Genomic DNA, 26,517 nt, shown 5'->3' with positions numbered 1-26,517 from the left:
CCCTGAGGGCAACCGCAATGTTGATGCGGCCCTCAATGAAATTGAGTTTGACACCACTGCTCTACGCTCATCTGGGTGTTGGTTGCTGATGGGGAGAAGTTTGGTCTTCTTGCTGCCTTTTTGCCTTATTGATTATCTCTTTTGCACAGTATGTAGATGTTAATATCCCACTATGGAGGACAAATAGGCAGAAGACTGGCAGAACACATCCATGAACGTCAACTAGCAATCAGAAGACATGCTGAATTATTTTAAATTCCACAACGTATAGACAGATTTATCCAGAATTTCAACTGGGAAAATGTGACCATCCTAGACCAAGCCAAGTCCAAAAACGCCAATGGATTTCTAGAAGCCTGTCACTCTGACAAGTTGGCCATCAATACCGGTAGACACCCAGACCTTAACATCTGCAGACTAGGCAAAAGGGACGATCAACCAGCCCCAAAACGAACAAAAAGACCCAACACCTTTCTACCAGTAATCAGCACCCAGATCACCACAGATTAATTCCAAAGTTTACATCAGGCCAGCAATCAAATAAACAATACACCAATCAAAAACTGCCAGAGCCAAAAATAAACAGCCCAACCAAAGAATCTCTAAGACCAACCCCACCAATACTGACAGGGCAAGCTACCAGAATATAAAGTGACAGCAAACTGCCCTCTTTACTAAGCAATGATGATGTTACCTAGTTTGAATAATGAAACGCCTGCAAAAAAACAAGCAAGCTCAGAGGGCACCAAGGACCCCTCATGTCAACCCTGAGCTACAAATATTCTCCTCTATTAAAGACCATCTGCTAGGAAGGTAGAGTGGAAGAAAGATATTCTGCATATAAGTAATAATAATAATAAAGTTGGAAGGGACCTTGGAGGTCATCTAATCAAAACCCCTGCTCAGGCAGGAAACCCTATACCATTTCGGACAAATGGCTGTCCAATCTCTTCTTAAAAACTTCCAGTGTTGGAGCATTCAGAGCTTCTGGAGGCAGGTTGTTCCACTGGTTAATTGTTCTAACTGTCAGGAAGTTTCTCCTTAGTTCTAGGTTGCTTCTCTCCTTGATGAGTTTCCATCCGTTGCTTCTTGTCCTGCCTCTGGGTGCTTTGGAGAACAGCTTGACTCCCTCCTCTTTGTGGCAGCCCCTGAGATATTGGAAGACTGCTATCCTGTCACCCCTCACCCTTCTCTTCATTAAACTACACATACCCAATTCCAGCAACCGCTCCCTATATGTTTTAGTCTCCAGCCCCCTAATCATCTTGGTTGCTCTTCTCTGTACCCTTTCTAGAGTCTCAACATCTTTTTTACATCGTGGTGACCAAAACTGGATGCAGTTTTCCAGGTGTGGCCTTACCAAGGCATTGTAAAGTGCTATTAACACTTCACGTGATCTTGATTCTATCCCTGTTAATGCAGCCTAGCACTGTGTTGGCTTTTTTGGCAGCAGCAGCACACTGCTGGCTCATATTTAAGTGATTGTCCACTAGGACTCCGAGATCCCTCTCACAGTTACTACTATTGAGCAGGGTATCACCTACACTATACCTGCACATTTGGTTTTTCTTGTCTAAATGTAGAACCTTACTTTTTTCACCATTGAATTTCATTTTGTTAGATAGCACCCAGTGTTCAAGTCTGTCCAGATCCTCCTGTATCTTAAGCCTGTCCTCTGGAGTGTTGGCTATTCCTGCCAGCTTGGTGTCATCTGCAAATTTGATGAGTTCATCTTCCAGAATAATTGTTTCTCAACCTGGGTCACTTTAAGAAGGGAGGATTTCAAGTTTCAGAATTCCTCGGCCAGCTATGCTGGCCAGGGAATTCTGGAAGTTGAAGTCCACATCTTAAACTGACCCAGGTTGAGAAACTGATATAAGTGCTATCAACTGCCCACCACCAACAACAACAACAACCACCCACTACCAGTTCACAAAAGACCTTGGAGCAAGACTTTTAAGATAGCACTTTATTTGGTTCACAAGCACGAGAGCAGAGATGGGCGGCAGCAGCCATTCCTGGAACACCTAGACAGATTGTAGAAAAGGCAAAGAGTCTCTGGAACATGGACGGGCTCTGTAAGGTTGGGCTGGTTACAGGGAAAGATGGCAAGTTAAGCTGAGGGGTAATTCAGCAGAGGAGGTCTCAGTGCTTGGCATGTACCAGTCCCCTGGGCTGGAGAAAGAGTAAAATCAGGTGGCAGCTCTTACCACCAGGGTAGCTACTCCTGGGAGTATGACTACACACATCTCTTGACAGGGTTGGATCCTATAATATTCTGGAGTAGGAGGGAGGGAGGGAAGGAAGGGAGGAAGGGAGGAAGGAAGGAAGGAAAGAAGGAAGGGAGGGAGGGAGGGAGGGAGGGAGGGTTCCTGGCCTTGCTGTGTGCTGCTTTCCTGTTCCTACCAGGATCCAATTTTTCACAGCGTAATTCAAGGTAGTGCACAGGTGAATCTTTTAAAGTGCATGTGGCATAGTTTAATATTGGTTTGTTCAAACCAACAGGAGACTCCAAGTTTCATCTGCCTAAGTCAAGCCAGGAAAGCATATCTCTAAAGGGTATCAGTTGCCTCTCCTTTGGAAGGACGATCCCCTAAATCCCTTCCAAAGCAGGACTACCCAAGCCTATAACTCCCAGTTGTAGGTCACACAAGCTGGAAAACAACCAAACCGGGTTCAGTGTTCATTCAGGCAGCTGGAACCCCTGGATCTCCCATTTGCTCAGTATGAATGTGAGAGAAACCCCAAGAGCACTATCTACCTCTCCTTCAGGAGACCTCTCCCTCTTCCCCACCCCTCCATCCAAGGGAGTGTTGATGCATGCAGTCCCAACCCCTTGTTTACTTCTTCTTCTTCTCCTGAGTGCTGGTAAACCAGGAGTCCAAGAGCTTTTTGCTGTAATAAAGTTGCCAGCCATGAACTTGCACCGCCACCACTATCAACAAATACATGACAGAGACCGCAGAGAAACCAAAGATGAAACGGTAGGCTTTGCCGTGGCGGTAGAGCTGCTGAGCCATCGGGAACATCTCCATGCTGCCGTAGATGAGAGGCGCCATCGAGAAGAGGCCAGTGCTGATCATGGAGATCACCAGGTAGCTGATGTTGTTTCGGGGAAAGGAGAAGAGGCCAAAGAGAGAAGGGATGATACTGAGCAAGTAGGGGTACTCCCATTGGTAAGGCATGGCCACCTTGTCATGGGGTAGAAGTTTGAAGTGAGCTACGCACATCTGTGCTGCCACCAACAGCCACAGAGCCACCTGTATGTAGATCAGCTTCTTAATCTCAGACTTGAGAGAGACGCTGTGGAAAGCAGAGAAAAGACGCAAGGAGGAATGGTGAGTTTGATCCTCTGCTAAAAGGAGTCGGAGTTGTAAAAACTGAAACAAAAATCAGAGAGGCCTTCCAAACCCAATGGCCTTCTGAAATGGTTGAATCAGGAAGCTCAACTTCTATGGGTAACAAGATGAAATGAATCAGAGATGGCATTAAATCTCTGCCCTCATGTCACTCATGGAGCCATACCAGAGGAATGGCATGAGCTGGCAGGATAAGCAGATATTTACAGTCACTGGATACACATTTGGAAGTCTGAAATTTCACAAAACGGCTACTATAATGGACTTGATCGAGGGCAATGAGAAAAATTCATTTAAATTTCATTGAAAACTAAGTTGTGATGTTGCTCTTTACGGCCTCCCCTAGTCTCCATGGATGCTATCAACTCAGCTTCATTTTGCCCTTTTTAGTTGTAGCCAACACACTTCCAAATACAGGTATCCTTCAACTTACCACCAGTTAATTAGTGACCATTTAGAGTTACGCTGGACCTTTGAGGGTACTTACGACCAAGATTTGAATTTCTGATAGCCGCATACAACCCTCGTGGTCACATGATCACACTTTGGGCGCTTGGCAACCGGCCTGCCTTTATGGCTGTCTGCAGCATCCCGCAGTCATATAACCATGTTTTACAGCAGCTTTGCCAAAAACCGGCAGTTACGTCCAGTTTGGGGCAAAACTGGTCGATAGTGAGCCATTCATTTGCTTAATGACAACCGTCCGTGTGGGTGGCCCGATTTTTGACTGTGGTGGGCAGGTTCCCTCACAGCCATAACTTGAGGATACCATTCTAACCATATTCATTTTCTGAAACCGTGAAAAGAATTCATAGACATCTTTGTAAATATCTGCTTGAAAATGACAGCCAGCGTGGCATTTTATTGCATTAACCTGTACACCGCCCTGAGTCCTTCGGGAGAAGGGCGGTATAAAAATTTAATAAATATAAAATATAAATATAAGGCTTAAAGTGCTGGATGACAACTGGAGAGATGTACATTCCAATGCACTCTTGGTCGTAGAAACTCCTGAGTGGCTGTGAGTCAGCCATTCTCCCTCAACCAGGGCCTACTTTATAATAGAGCTGTTGGGGTGGGGGGGGGATGGAAGACGGGAATATTTTGTATGTCTCCTTGAGCTCCAGTACAAAAATCTAAACCCAGATAGTCCTCAACTTAACAACTATTTGTTTAGTGACCATTCAAAGTTACAATGGCACTGGAAAAAAGTGATTTATGGCTGATTTCCACATGACCGTTGCAGCATCCCTGTGGTAATGAGATCAAAATTTGGATGCTTGGCAACAGGCATTTAAGAGCCTTGGTGGTGCAGTGGGCTAATGCCTCCTTAAGTAACACCAGCTGCCTGCAATTAGTGCAGGTTCGCATCCCACCAGGCTCAAGGTTGACTCAGCCTTCCATCCTTCCGAGGTAGGTAAAATGAGGACCCAGATTGTTGGGGGCAATTAAGCTGACTTTGTAATAATGCCGCTTGGGGGTGTGTGAAAGCCCTAATAAGCAGGCATATACATAGAATGAAAGCTACTTCTAAGCTTGTAAGCCGCCCTGAGTCTTCGGAGAAGGGCGGGATATAAATGGAATAAAAATAAATAAATAAAAATAAATGTATTTATGACGGTTACAGTGTCCTGGGATCATGTCATCACCTTTTGCGACCGTCTGACTAAGCAAAGTCATTGAGGAAGCCAGATTCACTTAATAATTATTACTACCTGTCAGGTCTGCCATCTTCTTCTTGGCTCCCCGTTGGCATCCTGCCATCAACTGCTAAGCGGTGGGGTAAAGGAGAGGAAATGGGCAATAAGTATGAATGGGGTAGAGAAGACCAAAAGGGAAGAGGTGATGACAGGTTGATGGCAACCAGAGGTGCGAGAAACCAGCCCATTCCAGTCTTCAAGGCCACGAACCCTGAGAAAGGAATGGGGATTGCACCAAACATCCCAGCAATACTCAAAACAGCTATGTGACACATCATTGGTCGAAGGTGAACCGGTCAAGGGGGGGGGGGAAGACCAGGATGAAAAGTTTGAAAACTTTTGTGTGTGAACTTTAATTCTAGCCTGATTTTGCTGTAACCACCAATGCTTAGTAAAAGAGCCCATCGCTTCAACCAAATGGAGTGTTGTTCTTTCCTAGAATCTAGCTGGGACAAGCCTGACTGTACCTTAACAACTGCAGTAGTTCATTTAACAATTGTGGCAAGAAAGTTTGTAAAACGGGGCAAAACTCATTTTAACAACTGTCTTGCTTAGAAAATGGGACTTAATTGTGGTTGCAAGTCGAGGACTATCTGTATAAATAAAGTTGGTACTTATTTTCAATAGGGGCTTCCCTTTATTTCATTTAAAATAATCTTCCAAAAAAATATATCCAGCTACTGCAGACAACCTGGCAGCTATTAAGAAAAAGTGCCAGTGGGTGCTTCATTACCCATTTCTGAACTACAGGACAGACTTTTGCTTCCTTGAGGCAAAGTCCTAACCTGAGAAAGGCTGTCTTGCTTAGAAAATGGGACTTAATTGTGGTTGCAAGTCGAGGACTATCTGTATAAATAAAGTTGGTACTTATTTTCAATAGGGGCTTCCCTTTATTTCATTTAAAATAATCTTCCAAAAAAATATATCCAGCTACTGCAGACAACCTGGCAGCTATTAAGAAAAAGTGCCAGTGGGTGCTTCATTACCCATTTCTGAACTACAGGACAGACTTTTGCTTCCTTGAGGCAAAGTCCTAACCTGAGAAAGGCTGTTCCGCAAGAAAGGTCAAGAGGCATTGATGAGAAATATTTTTCTCCCAAAGCCCCAGGGCTTTTTATCATTGCATAACAAGCAAACATTCAGTGAGTGTTTTTCCCAACATAATGATGTTGCAATGGAAAAAGCTCCAACAGCTAAATTACAGCTGTACACAGTATTTACCTAAACCACATTTACCCTGCTCTTCAACTCCACCCCTGCCCACCACCTTCTGGCACCTATGTCACAAGGAAACTTATGACAAATCTCTCACTTTCCAATATGGTAGAACGGTGCCCATTCAAACATCTAGTAAGTCAACAACATGGTAAAGGTCTGGAAAGACAGAAACTGTCTTTCGTGTTTGTTTACCTCTTTTTTCAGCCATTAGTAAAAACTAAGTCAGTTACTTTATCAATCAACTAGCAACCCATAGCGGTTAAGGTGCTGGGTTCTGAGTTCTATTTCTGCCTTAGGCATGAAAGCTGGTTGGTTGGGTGACCTGATCAGTCACTCACTCTCAGCCCAACTCAGCTCACAGGGTTGTTGTTGTGGGGAAAATAGGAGGAGGAAGGCGCATTATATATGTTCTCCACCTTGAGATACTTATAAAGTGATAAAGGCAGGATAAGAATGTAATAAATCAGTGAGTAATTTGGGTGTAAGTACCAAATAATACATTAATCGGTTGGTCAAACTCATGACATCAGAGAACCCTTGACATCAAAAATGCTTGCCAAGAAAACCTTAGGGACTCCTCCAGAAAGTTGCCATGTTGAAAGTGAATTGCATAAAACAATAATCCTGCTAAAACCTGTGTTTACATATAAAGATACTTTAAGACAAGGATCTCTACTCCAAGAAGCAGAGGACAATGCCCAAGAAAAAAAAGAAGGCCTGCTTAACTTGGAAGCAGAGGGCCCAGATTCTCTCTCCAGCCAACCTCTCTGAAACAAGTATCAAAAATGTGGTGAAAATGAAGACATTAAGTTAGCTGGATTGAATAGATTTGTTCCATTTGAAAGTCTGTCTAGGTCAGGGGTAGGCAACCTCGGCTCTTTTATGACTCATGGACTTCAACTCCCAGAATTCCTGGCCCAGGAATTCTGGGAATTGAAGTCCATGAGTCATAAAAGAGCCGAGGTTGCCTACCCCTGGTCTAGGTGATACTTGCCACCCTTGTTTTCTTCTCCCAATAAACTTCTTTTAGATCTAGAGAATTGGCTTCATTGGTTTAACAAAGGCATTTCTCATTCAAACCTTGCAAGAGCATCTTATAGATGAAGTCGTCCTCCAGGCAAATCAAATCTGGCTGACCTCCAAGATACATTATCTGGGCAATAATAAGAGTGTGTTTGGCTACTATTTCTTCTAGAAAGCTTTTCAACTTTTCAGGCTCCTCTACAGCCCAGAGAGAGATCCTGGTGATTTTCCACTCAAGTACTAATCCTGCTTAGCTCTTATCACCTCAGCTAAATAGTTGTCACCGCTACCTGCTGTGTATTTTTGCAGATATCCTCAATTAAAACAACCCAGTTCCTTCGGTCAGAGGCTTGTGCCGTAGAGGATAAGCCACCGAGAATGCAATCTAAGGAAAAATGCAATCATCATTCAAATGCAATCGAGCAGCGTGCTTTATCTCCCGCCTTTTACCTTTGGGGAAAGGAACTTATATAAAGAAGTGGGGGGGGGGGGGAGAAATGCACTAACTGACTCTCATTTTAGAGGAAGCCACCAATTCAATGATCGGTAGGAGCAGCTAACGACAATCGTCCTGTCGAGTCGGTTGCAGAGCACGGATCCGACAGGGCAGGCAGGAAAGCGGCAGCTCCCGATGCTGCAACATGCAGGTTTAAAGACGGGAAAGGGGGGGGGGGGAAATTGGCTTCCTAACGGGTGCATGAGCGCGACCCCACCCCACCTCATTTGGTAATGCTGAGCCACGCGCTCCCGGTGCCGGAAGTCGCTGCCATCGGTTCCCGTGGCTCGAGGTCCCGCGCGCGAAGCCATCTTCACGAAGGGCAGAAAGCGACAGCCAAGGCAAAGAGCGCATGCGTTCGCATGTGCTGCTAACGTGTTGTTTCTGGAGCTCCGCCTCCCGCGCATTGGTACTTCAGTCAGTGGCTGTTCTGTTCCTCGGACGGGCGGGCCTTCCTGATTTATTTATTTTTTTTTATAAACAGGGGAAAAAGAGGCGGTGCTATACGACATTTGCTCTCTCGCAGGAAACTACATCTCCCAGCAGCGACCGCGCCTCTAACAGTCAGTCGTCGCAGGTCTGTCTACCATCCAGTAGATGCTGCCGAGTCGTTCGCCGCGCGCTCGGGATGTTCAGGATTAGCCTCCGCCGCGCGGGCTGCGCGCGCGGTAGGCTGCGCGCGCATTTCAGCACCCCGCCTGCTTGGTAAGAAAACTGGTCAGTTTCCATTAGCACAGGGGGTCTTCAAACTTGGCCCTTTTATGACCTGTGGACTTCAGCTCCCAGAATTCCTCAGCCAGGCACGCGAGCTGAGGAATTCTGGGAGTTGAAGTCCACAGGTCATAAAAGGGCCAAGTTTAGCACCTTAACTCGCCTTCTTCTGCCGGGGCTTCTGTCGGTGTGGTGCCTGACAGGCAGAACACCCCAAAGGTGCTTTTTGAAGAGGCAACTGGACTTTCTTGTTTTTTTCTTTGAAAAACGTTTGGCTTCTCATCCAAGAAACTTCTTCAGCTCTGACTGGATGGTGGGGGGAATGGAAAGATTTATACTCCTTGCAGACAGCTGGTCATTTGGATCCTTTTAGAGAGTCGTTGAGGCCATTTGGAGGTTTAGCTATGCCCTGGGGAGGGGGGGGGTCACCTGAGCAGTGCAAATGTGTGTGGAGCTTTCTTGGCTGCAAGATGTTTTTTGCCCTGTGTTGAAGACCGGCACAGGCTGTTGAGGATGAGTCTGTGTGGTCTGCATCTCAAACTGAAGCGCAAATGGTTCCTGTCGTCTGCAACGTTTTCTGGAAATCCTTTCATACTCCTGCCCCATTCGAAGGGGCTTCATCCCAAAGTGCATGGCTAAATGTCTATGGAGATTCTCAGTCATCCAGGTCATGGTTGTTCCAAAGGTGCTTTTTCAGGAGGCAACTGGACTTTCTTGTTTTGTTTTGTTTTTGTTGTTGTTTTTTAATCCCATTTATATCCCGCCCTTCTCTGAAGACTCAGGGCGGCTTACAATTTAAAGCACAAATCAAATATGCTTAGCAATAGCCTTCATTCTATGTATATGCCTGCTTATTAGGGCTTTTGCCTCCCCCCCCAAGCGGCATTATTACAAAGTCAGCTTATTGCCCCCAACAATCTGGGTCCTCATTTTACCTACCTCGGAAAGATGGAAGGCTGAGTCAACCTTGAGCCTGGTGGGATTCGAACCTGCACTAATTTTGCCTGGACCTGGATGACTGAGAATCTCCATAGACATGTGACAGGCAGAAGAAGCTCAACAAGCATGCTAGCATGCTAGCAAGAGATGCTGCGAGAGATGAAGTACGCTCCGTCAGTGGCGACATCCCTTGTCTGCATTTCTCACCACGAGGGACCTGCAGAGATACCTCCCGAATGGCTGGAAGTTCTCCTATTAGAGGAAAAGTAGCCGAGAGACAATTCGAGCCAGCTATCTTTTGGACTTCGTCTGGATCTGTTTATTGCACCAACCTTGCAAGCATGTACATCGATGTTTCTCAACCTTGCTAGCTTGAAGATGTGTGGGCTTCAGGTCCCAGAATTCCCCTGCCAGCTATGTGGGGAATTCTGTGAGTTGAAGTCCACACATTTTCAAGTTAACAAAGGTTGAGAAACATTGATGTGCAGGATAGTTTTTTTCCTTCGCCAGGTTTATAAATGAGAAGCTGTTTACCTTGAGCTACTTTTGTCTGCCTCTCCAAGTAAATTCATGAATGAAATCGATGGGAGTTGAGCAAGGAAAGTACTGAATGGCTGTCGTCGTAATTCAAATTTTCTTAGAAATACATTGAAATACAAGAATGGCTGTTTCATTTATATATAGCCCATTCTTGTTACCTGGTTTGAAAATGAAGAGAGAATAGCAAATCCATATGTATTTACATCAGCTTCCAGTTCTAAGCCTGGATGTTTCTAAAATTTCTTCATGTTAACAGGTTTAGAAAGCTCTTTTTTTCAGCCCAGCTTCATTATTTAATCTTTTTTAACTTTTGTATTTTGTATTTCGATATTTATTGCCCTGTACACCGCCCTGAGTCCTTCGGGAGAAGGGCGGTATAAAAATTTAATAAATAAATAAATAAATAATAAAACACCTAGCTGCCCTGTGAGAATTTCAAGACGGAGGAAGTCAATGATGCCAACTTTGTTTCAAAATTAGTATGGAATGATCCTTTAGAGTAGTTCTTATTAATTTACTGCAGGGGTCTTCAAACTTGGCCCTTTTATGACTTGTGGACTTCAACTCCCAGAGTTCCTCAGCCAGCATAAGCAAGTTTGAAGACCCCTGATTGACTACATTCACATTAAAACGCCTCTCCTCTCCGGGCATTGTTAGAATGTAGTATTGCAGGCTAATTCAACTGCTGACTGGCAGGAGTTCAATCCTGACCTGCTCAAGGCCGACTCAGCCTTCCAAGGTCGGTAAAATGAGGACCCAGATTGTTGGGGGCAATACACTGACTCTGTAAACCACTTAGTAAAGCACTATGGAGCGGTATATGTGTGTAAGTGCTATTGCTGTTGCTGCACACTCACTTGATCTCTTATATACCATGAAGGAAGTCATGGTTCTTTGGAGATTGCTGCTCTGCAGATCGAAACACTCACTGCTATACAGCAACATCTAGGCTGCCACAGGTTTCCCCTTTATGTGAAACTTTTGATGAGCATTTGTTGTTGTTGTTAGCTGCGAAGTCGTGTCCGACCCATCGCGACCCTATGGACAACATTCCTCCAGGCCTTCCTGTCCTCTACCATCTTCTGGAGTCCATTTAAGCTTACGCCTACTGCTTCAGTGACTCCATCCAGCCACCTCATTCTCTGTCGTCCCCTTCTTCTCTTGCCCTCAATCTTTCCCAGCATTAGGCTCTTCTCCAGTGAGTCCTTCCTTCTCTTTAGGTGGCCAAAGTATTTGAGTTTTAGCTTCAGGATCTGGCCTTCTAAAGAGCAGTCAGGATTGATCTCCTCTAGGACTGACCGGTTTGATCGCCTTGCAGTCCAAGGGACTCGCAGGAGTCTTCTCCAGCACCACAGTTCAAAGGCCTCAATTCTTTGGCGCTCAGCCTTTCTTATGGTCCAACTTTCACTGCCATACATTGCAACTGGGAAGACCATAGCCTTGACTATACGCACTTTTGTTGACAGGGTGATGTCTCTGCTTTTTAGTGTGCTGTCTAGATTTGCCATGGCTTTCCTTCCGAGGAGCAAGCGTCTTTTAATTTCTTGGCTACAGTCCCCATCTGCAGTGATCTTGGAGCCCAGGAAAATAAAATCTGTCACTACCTCCATTTCTTCCCCATCTATTTGCCAGGAACTGAGAGGGCCAGATGCCATGATCTTGGTTTTCTTAATGTTAAGTTTCAACCCAAGTTTTGCACTCTCCTGCTTCACCCGCAACAAGAGGCTCTTTAGTTCTTCTTCACTTTCTGCCATTAGAGTGGTATCATCTGCGTATCTTAGGTTGTTGATATTTCTTCCGGCAATCTTAATTCCAACTTTTGAATCATCTAGCCCTGCCTTTCTCATGATGTGCTCTGCATATAAGTTAAATAGGCAGGGCGAAAGTATACAGCCTTGCCGGACTCCTTTCCCAATTTTGAACCAGTCAACTACCAAGAATGGTGGTGGTAAGGTATTCATCTAGATCAGGGGGCTCTTCAAAATTGACCATGTGTATCCACTTGACTATAATTAACCTTCCTTTTAGTAGGGCTAACCAATGTTTTTTTTTCCTCTTTCCCGTTAATATGCTTAAGGAAATTCCTCACCCTACCAAGCTTTCATAAAATCAATCCGTAACTGCTAAAAATGCTGACTTTTCACAAATGTCAGATCCATGTATTATTTAGGATGAAATCCTAAAAAGCACAGTACTGCATTTCTGGGGCAAAACTGTACATTCTCTTCACAGTTAGAGTCAAGGAAAAACTTACATTTAAGATGACAATGAAAAAAGAAAAGGAAAAGCAAGCTATTGTGTGACATGACAGATTGATAGTCCAAGCATACGCAAAAGAAGTTGTTCAAAAGATTTTGCTTTTGTTCCAATTCAGAGTTAATTGTCCATAGCAGTAGTTTCTATGTATGTATATTTATTCAGAAATTAGCCTGGCAGGACTTGTTCCAAAGTAAAGAGTAGAAAGGAGCCTTGAATTGTAGATAGGTAGTCCTAAATTTAGGACCACAATTGAGACTGGAATTTAGAACCCTAAACTATGCTGTCATGAAGCCATGGTTGTTAAGTGAATCATGCAGTCATTAAGTGACTCTGGCTTCCTCCATCGACCTTCCTTGTCGCAATCTCCCTGCTAAGGTTGCAGATAGCAAACTAGTGAACCCATAATGGTGTAACCCAGGGGTCTTCAAACTTGGCCCTTTTATGACTTGTGGACTTCAACTCCCAGAATTCCTCAGCTAGCGTGCCTGACTGAGGAATTCTGGGAGTTGAAGTCCACAAGTCATAAAGGGGCCAAGTTTGAAGACCCCCGATCTAGATTAAAAGATAATAATTATTGGAAAAAAAGAGAATGAATGTGAAGATAATAGCTGGCTTAGAATACAAGCATTTTTTTTCCTAACGATTTTCATTTGACTTAGGTATCACTTGCTGAAGCTAAAAAAATTAGACAAGTCAATGAGAGAAACCCCCAGGAAAATAAACTACTTGAAACCGTTAAAGCCACTGGAGCCTGGTTCGTTGCTGAAACTATTGGAAGCGTCTATAGTACATGCGGATGGTAGGTCTGTTCTCTCACAATTCTTGAGCCGATGGTAGGGAACCCTGCAGATATTGCTGAATTCAAATTCCTATCATCCTCGGTTAGCTGTGCCAGCTGGGTATTATGGTAAGTAGACCCCAACAACATTTGGAAGGCCTGATCGATCATTCTTGTACTGGAACTTATGGGCAAAGATTGAAACCGAAGGGCAGGAGATTCGAACGGGCAGAGGAGGGGACAGGACCTTCATGTAATATCCCAAATGGATACCCAGCAGCTAAGGAGTGGCAAACTTTTGCCTTCACATTGGCTTTGTCCTTTTTCCCAGAAACATCTGCTTGGCTCCAGTAGGGCAACTGGACTATTATTGAGCTTTTAATATGCTACCATACTTGATGACCTCCGTTCATTCCGCCGGGACCTGAAGACCTGGCTCTTCGAGCTCTCTGGCCCAGGCTGAGAATTTTAATTTTAATTTTAATTGGTTTTTTTTTTACTTTTTCAGGGACTGTTGTAATTATTTTTAATTGTTTTTAACTTTTGTATTTCCTGTTTTAAATACCCTGTAAACCGCCCTGAGTCCTGCGGGAAAGGGCGGTATATAAATCAAATTAAATAAATAAATTAGGAAGCTTCTTCCTGTTTGGTGGCGCACAGGTCTGTTGAAGACTATTGGAGGGATATGACCTAGTTTGAAGATGCTAAGCTATAATGTGGCTTGATCTTGGTTTACTGTGTTGTGCGATCTCAACCAGTATGGTTTATTAAGTAAATGATGCGGTTGAGCAAATCATAGTTCAGTATGTTGAATCTTGGCATACGGTTAATCCTCAACTTATGACCACAGTTGAGCCCCAAATTCCCCTTGCTAAGCAAAACAGTTGTTAAGTAAGCTTTGATCCTATTTTACGACTTTTCTTGCCACAGTTGTTAAGTGAATCACCGCAGTTGTTAAGCTAGTAACACGGTTGTTAAGTGAATCTGGCTTCTCCATTGACTTTGCTTCTCAGACGGTCACAAAAGTGGATCACACGATCCCGGGACACACTGCAATCCTCATAAATATGAACCAAGCATCTGAGTTTTGATCAAGTGACCATAGGAATGTGCAACTATCGTAAGGGTGGAAAACGGTCCTGCTGTAAGTCACTTTTTCAGTGCTAACTTGGTAACTTTGAACAGTCACTAAACGAATGGTTGTAAGTCGAGGACTACCTGTATGTATACTCGGACTTGCAGGATTCTAAACTTTGTAGTGGAATATCAAAAGTGGTTTTTATTGTTGAAAAAAAAGAAATAGACGTAGATATTTATGTCATTCACGAGCATTTGCAATGGAATCCTTTCTGCTGATACAGGCAGTCCTCGTTTAGCATCATTCAGTTACCACAGTGATGAGAAAGTAACTTTAGGACCAAGACTTGCATTTACGTCCTTCACAGAACTGTAAAGCAGAAAAAAGTTGAAGTAAAATCATTTGCCCAGATGGGATTTCATTTTAGCAATTGTTTTGCTTAACAACCAATTTGTCAGCCCCACATGTAATTGCTAAATAAGGACAGCCTATATAGGACACTGACAGAGACTGCAACTTAAGTTACTTTGTACCTTTTTCAAATGTCTATATATTCTCTTTCTCCTTCCCCTGATTTTAAAAGAAAATGGGAAGAAAGGAATGAACACGGGAACTGTGAAGTGTAATAAAATAGCCATAGCCACTCCCCCAAAGCCAACCCACCATAACCTGTGAATTATACAATCCTACTATACCATTGTTTTGAATTGTGGAGTAATCTGTAAGCCTGTTCTGGAATTGCTTTGAACTCATTGCCATTTGTCCTTTCAATTTTGTATTTCAGGTACACTTGTGGCCATTAACAAACCTTGCGGTATTCCTATATCAGGTATGCAGTCCTGTGATTGAATGGGGCATGGAATAGCTGCCTTGGATACTTTTCTTATAAATGAAATGATGAAGCATTCTTTATCCTTGGTGGAGCGGTGGGCTAATGCCTCCGTAAGTAACACCAGCTGCCTGCAATTAGTGCAGGTTCGCATCCCACCAGGCTCAAGGTTGACTCAGCCTACCATCCTTCCGAGGTAGGTAAAATGAGGACCCAGATTGTTGGGGGCAATTAAGCTGACTTTGTAATAATGCCGCTTGGGGTGTGTGTGAAAGCCCTAATAAGCAGGCATATACATAGAATGAAGGCTACTGCTAAGCTTGTAAGCCGCCCTGAGTCTTCGGAAAAGGGCGGGATATAAATGGAATTAAAATAAAAAATAATAATAAATAAATCAGTGAAGGTATTTGCACATTGGCTGTTTAGCACTGTTCTGCAAATTTAGGAGAAATGTGAAAATAATAGTTTTTTTTTCTTCAAATAAATTGGGAACTGATATTAATTTTAATCTGGAGGACAAGCAGACCTCCATTAGTAAGGGAAAAAAAACTCTTACAAATGAAGGAGAGGTAAACAAGATTTGGTTGAAATGTGTGCCATTGATAGCCTCTCTCTTCCTCCAACAGGCAAGCCAGAAGACCTGACTTTGCAATCTGTTCTGCCACAGCTAAGCCAGAATCTAAATCTCCCACAAGATCTCCAGGTGATCAAAGCTCCAGAAAAGTAAGTAGCTGAATCTTAGTTCCAGGGGAAATGTAAAAGTGATAGATGAAAGCTATGTCAGGATATCATGAATTAATATGTGCACATACTACTTATCTTCCATCATCTAGTCTGCTTAATTGTAAAAGTGATGTTGCTTCTTCGTAGGCCATCATTTGATGCCCTTAATCAGGGGTCTCCAACCCTGGCAACGTTAAGACTTGTGGACTTCAACTCCCAGAATTTCCCAATCAGCATGCAAACTGGTGTTTACTTCTGTTTTCCAGCAAAAAATGCCAGATAGAAACAATGGGTTTACTTAATAACTACCATGTTTCCCTGAAAGTAAGACACAACCAAAAAGTAAGCCCTAGCTTGATTTTTGGGGGTGGGCCTAATATAAGCCCTCCAAAAATAAGCCCTAGTTTTGGGGCAAGGTGCATGCCTAAAAATTAAGCTAGGGCGGGGATAGGCAGGATGAAGCTGCCCCACACACCTCGTACTCGCTTACCGGTAGGACCGCCCCGACATTTGTCAAGCCGTGTGGCACGCCACGCCAGTGCCACCGCTTGCAGCAGGAGGTTGCACAGTGCTTTGGGCCATTGCTGCTCACAGCAGGATGCCGCATGGTGCTTTGCGCCATTTCTGCTGCTCGCAGCAGGGCGCCACATGACTCTTTGGGCCTTTTCTGCTGCTGACAGACACAGCCCAAAAAGCCATGCAGTGTCCTGCCGTGAGCAGCAGAAACGGCCCAAAGCGCTGTGTGGCATCCTGCCGCGAGCAGCAGAAACAGCCCGAAGAGTCATGCATCCTGCCGCGAATAGCAGAAATGGCGCATAGCACCATGCGGCCTCCTGCCTTGACTAGCGGCAACAGCACAATGTGCCGTATGGCGTCCGGCCACAAGTGACAACAAGCGGCCGCAGAAGAAGTCAAGCAACAGCGCGACAGGTGTTGGGATGTGGGAGGCCTGGCTGTGGTGGTCCTAAGGTAAGACGTTCTCCGAAATTAAGACCTAGTGCCTCTTTTGGAGGCAAAAAAAAATAAGACTGGGTCTTAATTTTGGGGAAACATGGTATCACATTTGTTTAATCCCATTGCATTCACTTACTGACTGCTACAAAAAGGGTCATAAAATTGGGTATGTCACATGGTGACCCACTAAATGGCCATTACAACATAATTATGGGCTTAATTGGTTATAAGTCGAGTTTGTCTGATTTGCTTAGTATATTCAAGCCAGTTATATGATTATCCAGGATTATGGGCTAAGCCAACCATGACTCATGATATGATGTAAACTCAGGCTGCATTTTAGAATGGAAAATATCCAAAGTTCATGACTATAAATTTAGTTGAGTAGTCTCAACAAAGCCTTAGTTTTTCATTCAGTGAGATTTATTAATAGCTCTTGTTAGATGGATGTTTTAAAAAGACTTTGCATTTTTGTAGGGAAGGTTCTGGACTTGTTCTGCTGTCAAGTTGCCCAAACACCACCCAATATCTCCAAGATTTTTATATTCAGCGTAAGAAGAAAAAAGATCCAGTTGCTACTTACTGGTGAGAAAACATTTTCTATTGTTTTCCTGTTTGGGGGATGGATGGGAAAGTGTGGAATCACTACTTTTCTTAGTTGGAAAATTTGCAATCCAAGTATACTTATTATTTCCAAAGCATTGCCTGATATCCTTCTCCTTGCAGTGCTGTTACTACCAGGACTCCAGTAGCTACAGAAGGAGAAATTCATACAGGCCTCAAGCTGGTGGACCTTCATGGCTTTGATCTGGTAAAGGCAGGGATACCTGACAGGGGGTATGGATGGAGGAGTTTTAGATTGTGGTTCTAGGAGGCTTCTAGCTGTTGTTCCAGACAGGGAGGGTAACAGATTCAGAAGAATCCCAATATTGCCAGTCTGGGATTGCACTTCCTGCCATGGGCACAGATTTAGTTAGGTGGTGTGGGAGAAGAGCAAGCAGAAATATGGAGGGTGGAATTAAATGCATCATCGGTTTGGAATCCTTGCATCACCATAAGAGATCCCAATCTAGGCCCCCCACCCAAATTCTGTTGACTTATCTAGCACCAGTTTAGTGCTAACCGTTAGTTGACTAGTTTCATGTTTATAGGCTTGAATAATAATTCTTCTGGCCTGGAGTGTAACACTTGGTTTTGATCCTTTGTGCTTGACAGGTGGTCAGAGCATGTGCTAATGCCGATATCTCTCTGGATTACAGGTAGTGCCAGTGGCTTCCCCTTCTCGTAAGAGCCTGAAAATGAAGGAGGTAAAAAAGACACTGACTTACTACAAAGTGCTGGACTCAAAGGAGGGCTGTGCCCTTTTGCAGCTGCAGCCAGTGACAAGTGAGTTACAAAGCCTCAGTAGAGCAGAGGAGGCCTAAGGGGACAGCAGCCCAAAGTGGGCAATTCAACTGTCCTGAAAAGCGGATGACATGTGTTGTTGTTGTTAGCTGCGAAGTCGTGTCCGACTCATCGCAACCCTATGGACAACGTTCCTCCAGGCCTTCCTGTCCTCTACCATCTTCTGGAGTCCATTTAAGCTCACGCCTACTGCTTCAGTGACTCCATCCAGCCACCTCATTCTCTGTCGTCCCCTTCTTCTATTGCCCTCGATCTTTCCCAGCATTAGGCTCTTCTCCAGTGAGTCCTTCCTTCTCATTAGGTGGCCAAAGTATTTGAGTTTTAGCTTCAGGATCTGGCCTTCTAAAGAGCAGTCAGGATTGATCTCCTCTAGGACTGACCGGTTTGATCGCCTTGCAGTCCAAGGGACTCGCAGGAGTCTTCTCCAGCACCATAGTTCAAAGGCCTCAATTCTTTGGCGCTCAGCCTTTCTTATGGTCCAACTTTCACTGCCATACATTGCAACTGGGAAGACCATAGCCTTGACTATACGCACTTTTGTTGACAGGGTGATGTCTCTGCTTTTTAGTGTGCTATCTAGATTTGCCATGGCTTTCCTTCCCAGGAGCAAGCGTCTTTTAATTTCTTGGCTACAGTCTCCATCTGCAGTGATCTTGGAGCCCAGGAAAACAAAATCTGTCACTACCTCCATTTCTTCCCCATCTATTTGCCAGGAATTGAGAGGGCCAGATGCCATGATCTTGGTTTTCTTAATGTTAAGTTTCAACCCAAGTTTTGCACTCTCCTTCTTCACCCGCAACAAGAGGCTCTTTAGTTCTTCTTGACTTTCTGCCATTAGAGTGGTATCATCTGCGTATCTTAGGTTGTTGATATTTCTTCCAGCAATCTTAATTCCAACTTTTGATTCATCTAGCCCTGCCTTTCTCATGATGTGCTCTGCATATAAGTTAAATAGGCAGGGCGACAGTATACAGCCTTGCCGGACTCCTTTCCCAATTTTGAACCAATCAGTGGTTCCGTGTCCAGTTCTCACTGTTGCTTCTTGACCCGCATATAGGTTTCTCAAGAGACAAATAAGATGGTCTGGTACTCCCATCTCTTTAAGAACTTGCCACAGTTTGTTATGATCCACACAATCAAAGGCTTTAGCATAGTCAATGAAGCAGAAGTAGATGTTTTTCTGGAACTCCCTAGCTTTCTCCATGATCCAGCGTATGTTGGCAATTTGATCTCTAGTTCCTCTGCCTCTTCGAAATCCTGCCTGTACTTCTGGTAGTTCTCGATCCACATACTGCTGAAGTCTAGCTTGTAGGATTTTAAGCATGACTTTACTAGCATGAGAAATGAGTGCAATGGTGCGATAGTTTGAACATTCTTTGGCACTGCCTTTCTTTGGAATTGGAATGTAAACTGATCTTTTCCAATCCTGTGGCCACTGTTGAGTTTTCCAAATTTGCTGGCAAATTGAGTGTAGCACTTTTACTGCACTGTCTTTTAAGATTTTGAATAGCTCAGCTGGAATACTGTCACCTCCACTAGCTTTGTTGTTGCTCAGCCTTTCTAAGGCCCACTTTACTTCACATTCTAGGATGTCTGGCTCGAGGTCAGTGACCACCTCATTGTGATTATCTGGGATGTTAAGCTCATTCTTGTATAGTTCTTCTGTGTAATTTTGCCATCTCTTGTTAATCTCTTCTGCCTCTGCTAGGTCCCTGCCATTTTGGTCCTTTATCATGCCCATTTTTGCATGGAATGTTCCCTTCATCTCTCCAATTTTCTTGAAAAGATCTCTGGTCCTCCCTATTCTATTGTTTTCTTCTATTTCTTTGCACTGTTCATTTAAGAAGGCATTCTTATCTCTTCTAGCTATTCTCTGGAATTCTGCATTCAATTGGGCATATCTATGTTTTTCTCCCTTGCCTTTCGCTTTCCTCCTTTCCTCAGCTATTTGCAAAGCTTCCTCAGACAGCCATTTTGCTTTCTTGCATTTCTTTTTCTTTGGGATGGTTTTGGTTGCTACCTGTTGTACAATGTCGCGAACCTCTGTCCATAGTTCTTCAGGCACTCTGTCTATCAGATCTAATTCCTTAAATCTATTTGTCACCTCTACTGTATATTCAACAGGGATATGATTTAATTCATACCTGAGTGGCCTAGTGCTTTTCCCTACTTTCTTCAGTTTAAGCCTAAACTTTGCAAGGAGAAGCTCATGGTCTGAGCCACAGTCAGCTCCTGGTCTTGTTTTTACCGACTGTATAGAGCTTCTCCATCTTTGGCTGCAGAGCATATAATCAATCTGATTTCTGTGTTGACCGTCTGGTGATGTCCATGTGTAGAGCCGTCTCTTGGGTTGTTGGAAAAGAGTGTTTGCTATGACCATCGTATTCTCTTGACAAAATTCTATCAGCCTGTGCCCTGCTTCATTTTGTATTCCAAGGCCAAACTTGCCTGTTATTCCAGTTATCTTTTGGCTTCCTACTTTAGCATTCCAATCCCCCATGATGATAAGGACATCATTTTTGGGTGTTAGTTCTACAAGGTGCTGTAGGGCTTCATAGAACTGGTCAATTTCATCCTCTTCAGCACTGGTGGTTGGGGCATAGACTTGGACTACTGTGATATTGAATGGTTTCCCTTGGATTCGAACTGAGATCATTCTGTCATTTTGAGGATTGTATCCCAGTATTGATTTTCCTACTCTTTTATTGACTATGAAAGCTACTCCATTTCTTCTGAGGGATTCTTGCCCGCAGTAGTATACCTGATGGTCATCTGAATTAAATTCACCCATTCCTGTCCATTTTAGTTCGCTGATACCTAAGATGTCGATGTTCAATCTTGTCATCTCTTGTTTGACCACGTCCAGCTTTCCTTGATTCATGGATCTTACATTCCAGGTTCCTATGGAGAAAAAATCTTTACAGCATCGGACTTTCCTTTCACCACCAGACACATCCACAGCTGAGCGTCCTTTCGGCTTTGGCCCAGTCGCTTCATTCTTTCTGGCGCTACTAGTACTAGCCCTCTGCTCTTCCCCAGTAGCATATTGGACGCCTTCCGACCTGAGGGGCTCATCTTCCAGCGTCATATCGTTTTGCCTTTTGGTACTGTCCATAGGGTTTTCATGGCAAAGATACTGGAGTGGGTTGCCATTTCCTTCTCCAGTGGATCACGTTTTGTCAGAACTCTCAGGATGACATGTAGTCCTCGTTTAATGGCCACTCATTCAGTCACCATTAGAAGTTATAAGGGTGCTTAATGCGCTGCAGTTAAATGATTGCTGTTTGGACTCTCGGCAACCAGCTCAAAGTTGTGATGTGATCACTATTTGCCAACTTCCCTGCTGACTTCTGACAACCAGTGAGGAAGCTTGCAGGAGGTCGCAAATGGCAATCACATGACTGTGGGATGCTGCAACCATACAGGATTCACTTAATGGCAGCAACAGGAATTGCTGGAACAGCCATTGCAAGTTGGCACGGCTGCATGACCGTCTCTCTTATGACTGGATTGCTTAGTGATGGAGTTCCTGGTTGCAATTCCCAATCTCAGTCATTGAATAAAACAGTTGTTAAGCAAGATGCCCACATGACTGCCTTGCTCAGCAACCACAGTCCCAGCACTCTGATAGCAGCCATTAAGCAATCTCCTGCATTGTTAAGAAGATGGAGCAAAACGATGTGCCTGCCAGGAGGAATTCAGTTCTGTACGAAACTGAAATCCTCCTGGCAGGCAGCCCTTTCGCTCACAAATCTTCCTGCAACCCAATAAGAGAGTTTCCCTTCCCTCTGTGCACAGAGGGAAAATCCTTCCTCGAGCTGCAGGAACAGAGCTGAAATCTTTAGGATTTTCCCTCCCCTTCATGCATGCATGAGAAATCCTTCAGCTGGCTGATTTGAGCTCAGTTCTTGTACCCCACAGAAGGATTTCAGTTCACCCCCATCCCCTCTGCTTGCAATGTTCCCTGCCTCCCAAGAAGATTGCAAATGGCAGTCCCATGATTGGAGGGTGCTTGGCAACTGGTTGCAAATGAGCACTGGTTGCCAAGCACCAGAAATTGGTCAGGTCACATGACCACAAGGTGGGGAGTAGCATTTTATGACGCCTGCTTTATGGGCTGTAAAGCATCCTTTTTGAGGCCATTGTAATCTTGAACAGTCATAAGTCAAGCAGTTTGGCATTTGTGACCTTTAAAAACAAGCAAAGAAACTTAGGAATCAAGTTCTGATTCTCATGATTGTACAGAAACCTGTTATTTTTACCTGATTTCCCACAAACTAAATGGAATTTGACAGTGTCCTCATTTATATAGAGGATGGAGCTTCTCTGGCAAGTTGACTATTACGTTTTTCCGGTACCTCTTATATTTCTGTCATCTGTCTCTGATTTTAATGCTCTTTCTTTGCTCTTTCTCTTACAACTCTACCCCAAATTACCTGCTCTTATTCTTCCTGTGTTTTTTTTCCCCACGTTCCATCACTTTGTTGTTTCCTCTCACTTATTTCCAAACACTTTGCAAAATGCATGCTGGGGGGGGAGGAAAAACCCCCATGTAATTAAGACTTGACCTTTTGAGTGCTTTTTTTTCTCCCGGTGTAGATGATCATATTTTTGGGCAGAGGATTGGGATAGAATGAGGACGTGTTATTGTTTTTATTTTATCCTATTTTTGAATGCCATGTGTAGACCCTATTATAAATCCCTTAAAAAAAAAAGCAAGCTTAGCAGGTCCTGCCGAACCGTTGGAATTGGAGTTGATGTTTCTTGGTGGGAATAGCCAGCTCTAAATTGTTGTTCTTCTTCTCTTATATTCTCTATGGCAGCCTTTCGGAACCAGCTGCAGGTACACGTGACGTTGATCCTCAGCCCAGTGCTAGGCGATCATGTGTATTCTCCTCGGGTGGGAACAGTTCTTGGAGAACCCTTTCTCTTGTCTGCTGAGGAGAGTCCACCTCGGACACAGGTACCAAATTGCAAAATGGATGCTGGTCCTGGAGTTTGAGACACGTAGAGATATTCTATGCAGGTAGTCCTCAACATACCACCATAATGGAGCCTGCCCCTTGTATGATGTGACAGTCATAAAATGGGGGAGTTGTGTGACCGACCCAATTTTATAGTGGTTGTAGTGGTTGTTAAGTGAATCCAAGGTCTTTAAGCGAAACAATGTTTTGCTGTGGTTATAGCTTTGCTATAACCAAAGCCAGATGTTAAGTGCTGGTTTTTGACAAAACCATCATGAAACAGTTGTCACTTGACTGTGGGACATTGCAAACGCCATCATGTGATTGCATTTTGGTTGCTTGGCTAACTCGCCTAACAGCCATTTTCAGCATCCCGCACTCACATAACCACAATTTTTGATGTTGTGATTCAGCATCAGCCTGAGATATCGGCAGCTGAGTCCGATGATTCTGAAGAGGAGGAGGAAGAGAAGGGGTTTGGAGAGCCTTTGGTGTCAGAGGGAGGCTCTGATGCACTGCAGGACTGTCAGCCTGGCCCCTCCCGTCATGTTCCTCATCAGACTCAGCCCTGTGAGCACGAGGTATTGGATGTAGATGATTCACAGCTGGATCTATTCAGGGACACTAGGAGCAGGAGGCAATCCAGCAGAGCAGAACAGAGAAAGGCAATGAGACAACTCAGTGAGAGGAGGAGAAGGCAATGAGAAGCCACGCCTTGGGACTGCTGATAAAAGGGGAAGGTGTGGGAGGTGCTGGTTGCTGAAGGCAACCGTTTGAAGATCTTCTGCTAGAGTCCTGGTCTGTTATTCCTGTTTAACTCTTGTTTGAACTTTTGATTTCTTTGTAAATAAATTTGGTTGGGTTTTTCCAGCCTGTTGACTATAAAAAGGGGTTGTCCCTGACATTCAAACAGGGCAGGTCGTAGGCTGGAACAGAACAGATGTCTAGAGAGAGCTTCAGTCATCCAGGTCATGGTTGTCCCAAAGGTGCTTTTTCAAAAGGCAGCTGAACTTTGTTTTCCCTTTTAAGACATTTCACTTCTCATCCAAGAAGCTTCTTAAGCTCTGACTGAATGATTGAAATCCTTCCATCCTGCACCTTTCAGTCAAAACCAAAGAAGCTTCTTGGATGAGAAGTGAAACATCTTCAAGGAAAACCAAAGTCCAGTTGCCTATTGAAAAAGCACCTTTGGGACTGTTTCTCCAAAGTGACAAATTGCATTACATTGGCTTCCATCCACATTCTGAAATCCTTTAGAGGCTGTAACAAGATTTGGTCTGAACCTCAGTCTTACTTTATTTGTATATTTTGTGGCTATAAATAATACTCTCAGTGGCCCAGTTGTGAGATATAGGAGAAAGGAGCTTCTCCTTGGCCACTTGCAAGCAACGGAGTGCCTTTCTTCCAGAAATAAATTTATTTCTCCTTCCATTTTCAATAGAGGAATTAAGCCTGTCCCTTCCAACCATGTCTTTTTTGAATTGCACCACCAATAAAGGCAATTGCATGTTAGCTGATAATAATTTAGACTGTTTACCTTTGAGTGCTCTATAGATAAAAGGCAGGAAATAATAAGGACTTTTATAACTTCAGAAGTGATGTTTGGGGAAGGGAGTAGCTCAGTGGCAGAACACGGGATGCTTTTTATTTAGACAGGCCCAGCTTCTGTCCCTGGTTATTTGCTCAAACAGTTCAGATACGGGAGTTGATCAGGGTTGATTGGAGAGCAGCTGTCAGAGAAGCTGCCAAGTTAAGTTGAAAAACAGACACACTCCTGTAGCGATAAGAGGCTTCCATTTTTTGTTTTCCCATTTCATTTTCCCATGCTTAGAAGTTGGCATACTGTTTTCCTTTCATTAACTTGGCTGCTAAGATCAGTTAGCGGCACCATCGTCCAGTCTAATACAATTACGAACACTTAAAGTGAGGATGCTTTCCAAGAACTGAGATATAGGTGATGTCCATACAGAGCTGTTGAGGTCTCTGGATGCTGTTTCTCTAAATGTCTATGAGGAGTCTCGTAACACCATTTTTGATGTCTGTGGAGATTCCCAGTCATCCTGGTCATGGGTTGTCCCAAAGGGGCTTTTTCAAAAGGCAACTGGACTTTGTTTTTCCTTGAAGATGTTTCGCTTCTCATCCGAGAAGCTTCTTCAATTCTGGCCAAATGACTTAAAACCTTCCATCCTGTACCCTTTAGTCAGAACTGAAGAAGCTTCTTGGATGAGAAGCGAAACGTCTTCAAGGAAAACCAAAGTCCAGTTGTCTTTTGAAAAAGCGCCTTTGGGACACGATTTTTGACATTTTTTTAATTGGTTTCCAGCAGTTACTTCTGTTTTCTGGCAAAAAAAAACGCCCACTGGGTAAAATACATTCACTTAACAACCATCACATTCATTTAACAACCGCTGTAAAAAAAAGTGAGATAAAATCAAGCCTAGTCACACGGTGGCCCACTTAATAACTGCAGTGACTTACGATCGTTAATTCTGGGGTCAATTACGGTCGCAAGTCGAGAAGTACCTGTAAAATAACGATTGCAAGTAGGATTGACGTAGGAACTCTTTATGATACCATTCCTTCTCTTGCTCTCCCAACCTCTTGGCAGATTCTAGGGGAACATTTGATGCAAAAGCTCCGGTTGCGGGAACAGGTGGTGTTTCGCTTGCAGCTTCACCTCCACCTTCACCAGCTTCTCCTCCCTGATGGTTGCTGTTCTTCCCGCACTCTGTTAGTGGCCCCCCCTCCTCCTTTCTTCCTCCAGACCCTTCGTAATCTCGGACTTAACCTGCCCCCTGAGAGAAGCACGCAGTGAAAAAAGTATGCAAAGGACTTGTCTGAATTCACCCATTGCTGGATGCGGCTGCCTTAAAATCCAGCAGCAGAGCTCCCACACAAGGAAAAGTTCCCATGGTTACAGAAGAAAACTTGGCTTCTTCAGGAAAAGGCTTTTATATATTTAAAAAATGTATTGTAAAACTTTTCAATAAAAAAAGGAAAAGGCTTTTACATACATACATACATACATACATATATATATATATACATACATACATACATATATATATATATATATATATATATATATATATATATATATATATATATATGGGGACGCAGTGGCTCAGTGGGTTAGGACGCTGAGCTTGTCGATCAGAAGGTCGGCAGTTTGGCGGGTCGAATCCCGAGTGCCGCATAACAGAGTGAGCGCCTGTTACTCGTCCCAGCTTCTGCCAACCTAGCAGTTCGAAAGCACATAAAAATGCAAGTAGAAAAATAGGGACCACTACAGTGGGAAGGTGACAGCGTTCCGTGCGCCTTTGGCGTCTAGTCATGCCGGCCACATGACCACGGAGATGTCCTCGGACAAGCACTGGCTCTTCGGCTTTGAAACGGAGATGAGCACCGACAGGAAGGAAATTTTTAAGTAAAAACCTAGCTGGTATAATCTGGCTAAAAAGGTATTTTAAAGTGAACATTTGTGAGTTAGTTTGTTTTTATTAAAAGCTGCTCCTGTACCCACAGAACTGATTTATTTATTT

General features: G+C 43.9%; 2 protein-coding genes and 1 long non-coding RNA gene across 5 annotated transcripts in view; 2 read left to right on the top strand and 1 right to left on the bottom strand.

Moving 5' to 3' along the window:
* The window catches only part of LOC310636369, a 431,277-nt gene that overhangs the window by 62,390 nt on the left and 342,370 nt on the right, over positions 1-26,517 (top strand). The window lies entirely within an intron of this gene.
* On the bottom strand, positions 2,841-8,129 carry JAGN1 (jagunal homolog 1; the record flags this gene model as incomplete). Of its 3 annotated transcripts, none has more annotated exons than XM_083352910.1 (3): positions 8,019-8,128; positions 5,075-5,129; positions 2,841-3,303 (listed from the first exon to the last, which is right to left on the bottom strand). In XM_083352910.1, exons 2-3 carry the CDS (start codon positions 5,113-5,115, stop codon positions 2,841-2,843), a joined length of 504 nt encoding a protein of 167 aa, XP_083209036.1. In that variant the 5' UTR covers positions 5,116-5,129; positions 8,019-8,128. The 3 variants fall into 3 exon arrangements, with proteins under 3 accessions (XP_083209036.1, XP_083209037.1, XP_083209035.1); XM_083352911.1 differs by having other exon boundaries at positions 5,075-5,126; positions 8,019-8,123; XM_083352909.1 differs by lacking the exon at positions 5,075-5,129 and having other exon boundaries at positions 8,019-8,129.
* RPUSD3 (RNA pseudouridine synthase D3) lies at positions 8,241-26,025 on the top strand. Its single transcript, XM_083352038.1, has 9 exons — positions 8,241-8,501; positions 12,905-13,044; positions 14,886-14,930; positions 15,557-15,653; positions 17,085-17,192; positions 17,334-17,418; positions 17,867-17,993; positions 22,835-22,974; positions 25,584-26,025. Exons 1-9 carry the CDS (start codon positions 8,425-8,427, stop codon positions 25,788-25,790), a joined length of 1,026 nt encoding a protein of 341 aa, XP_083208164.1. The 5' UTR covers positions 8,241-8,424; the 3' UTR covers positions 25,791-26,025.

The sequence above is a fragment of the Vipera ursinii genome, assembly GCF_947247035.1.
Source record: "Vipera ursinii genome assembly, chromosome: 2".
Lineage (NCBI taxonomy): Eukaryota > Metazoa > Chordata > Lepidosauria > Squamata > Viperidae > Vipera > Vipera ursinii.
This window is presented reverse-complemented; position numbering and strand designations above follow the sequence as displayed.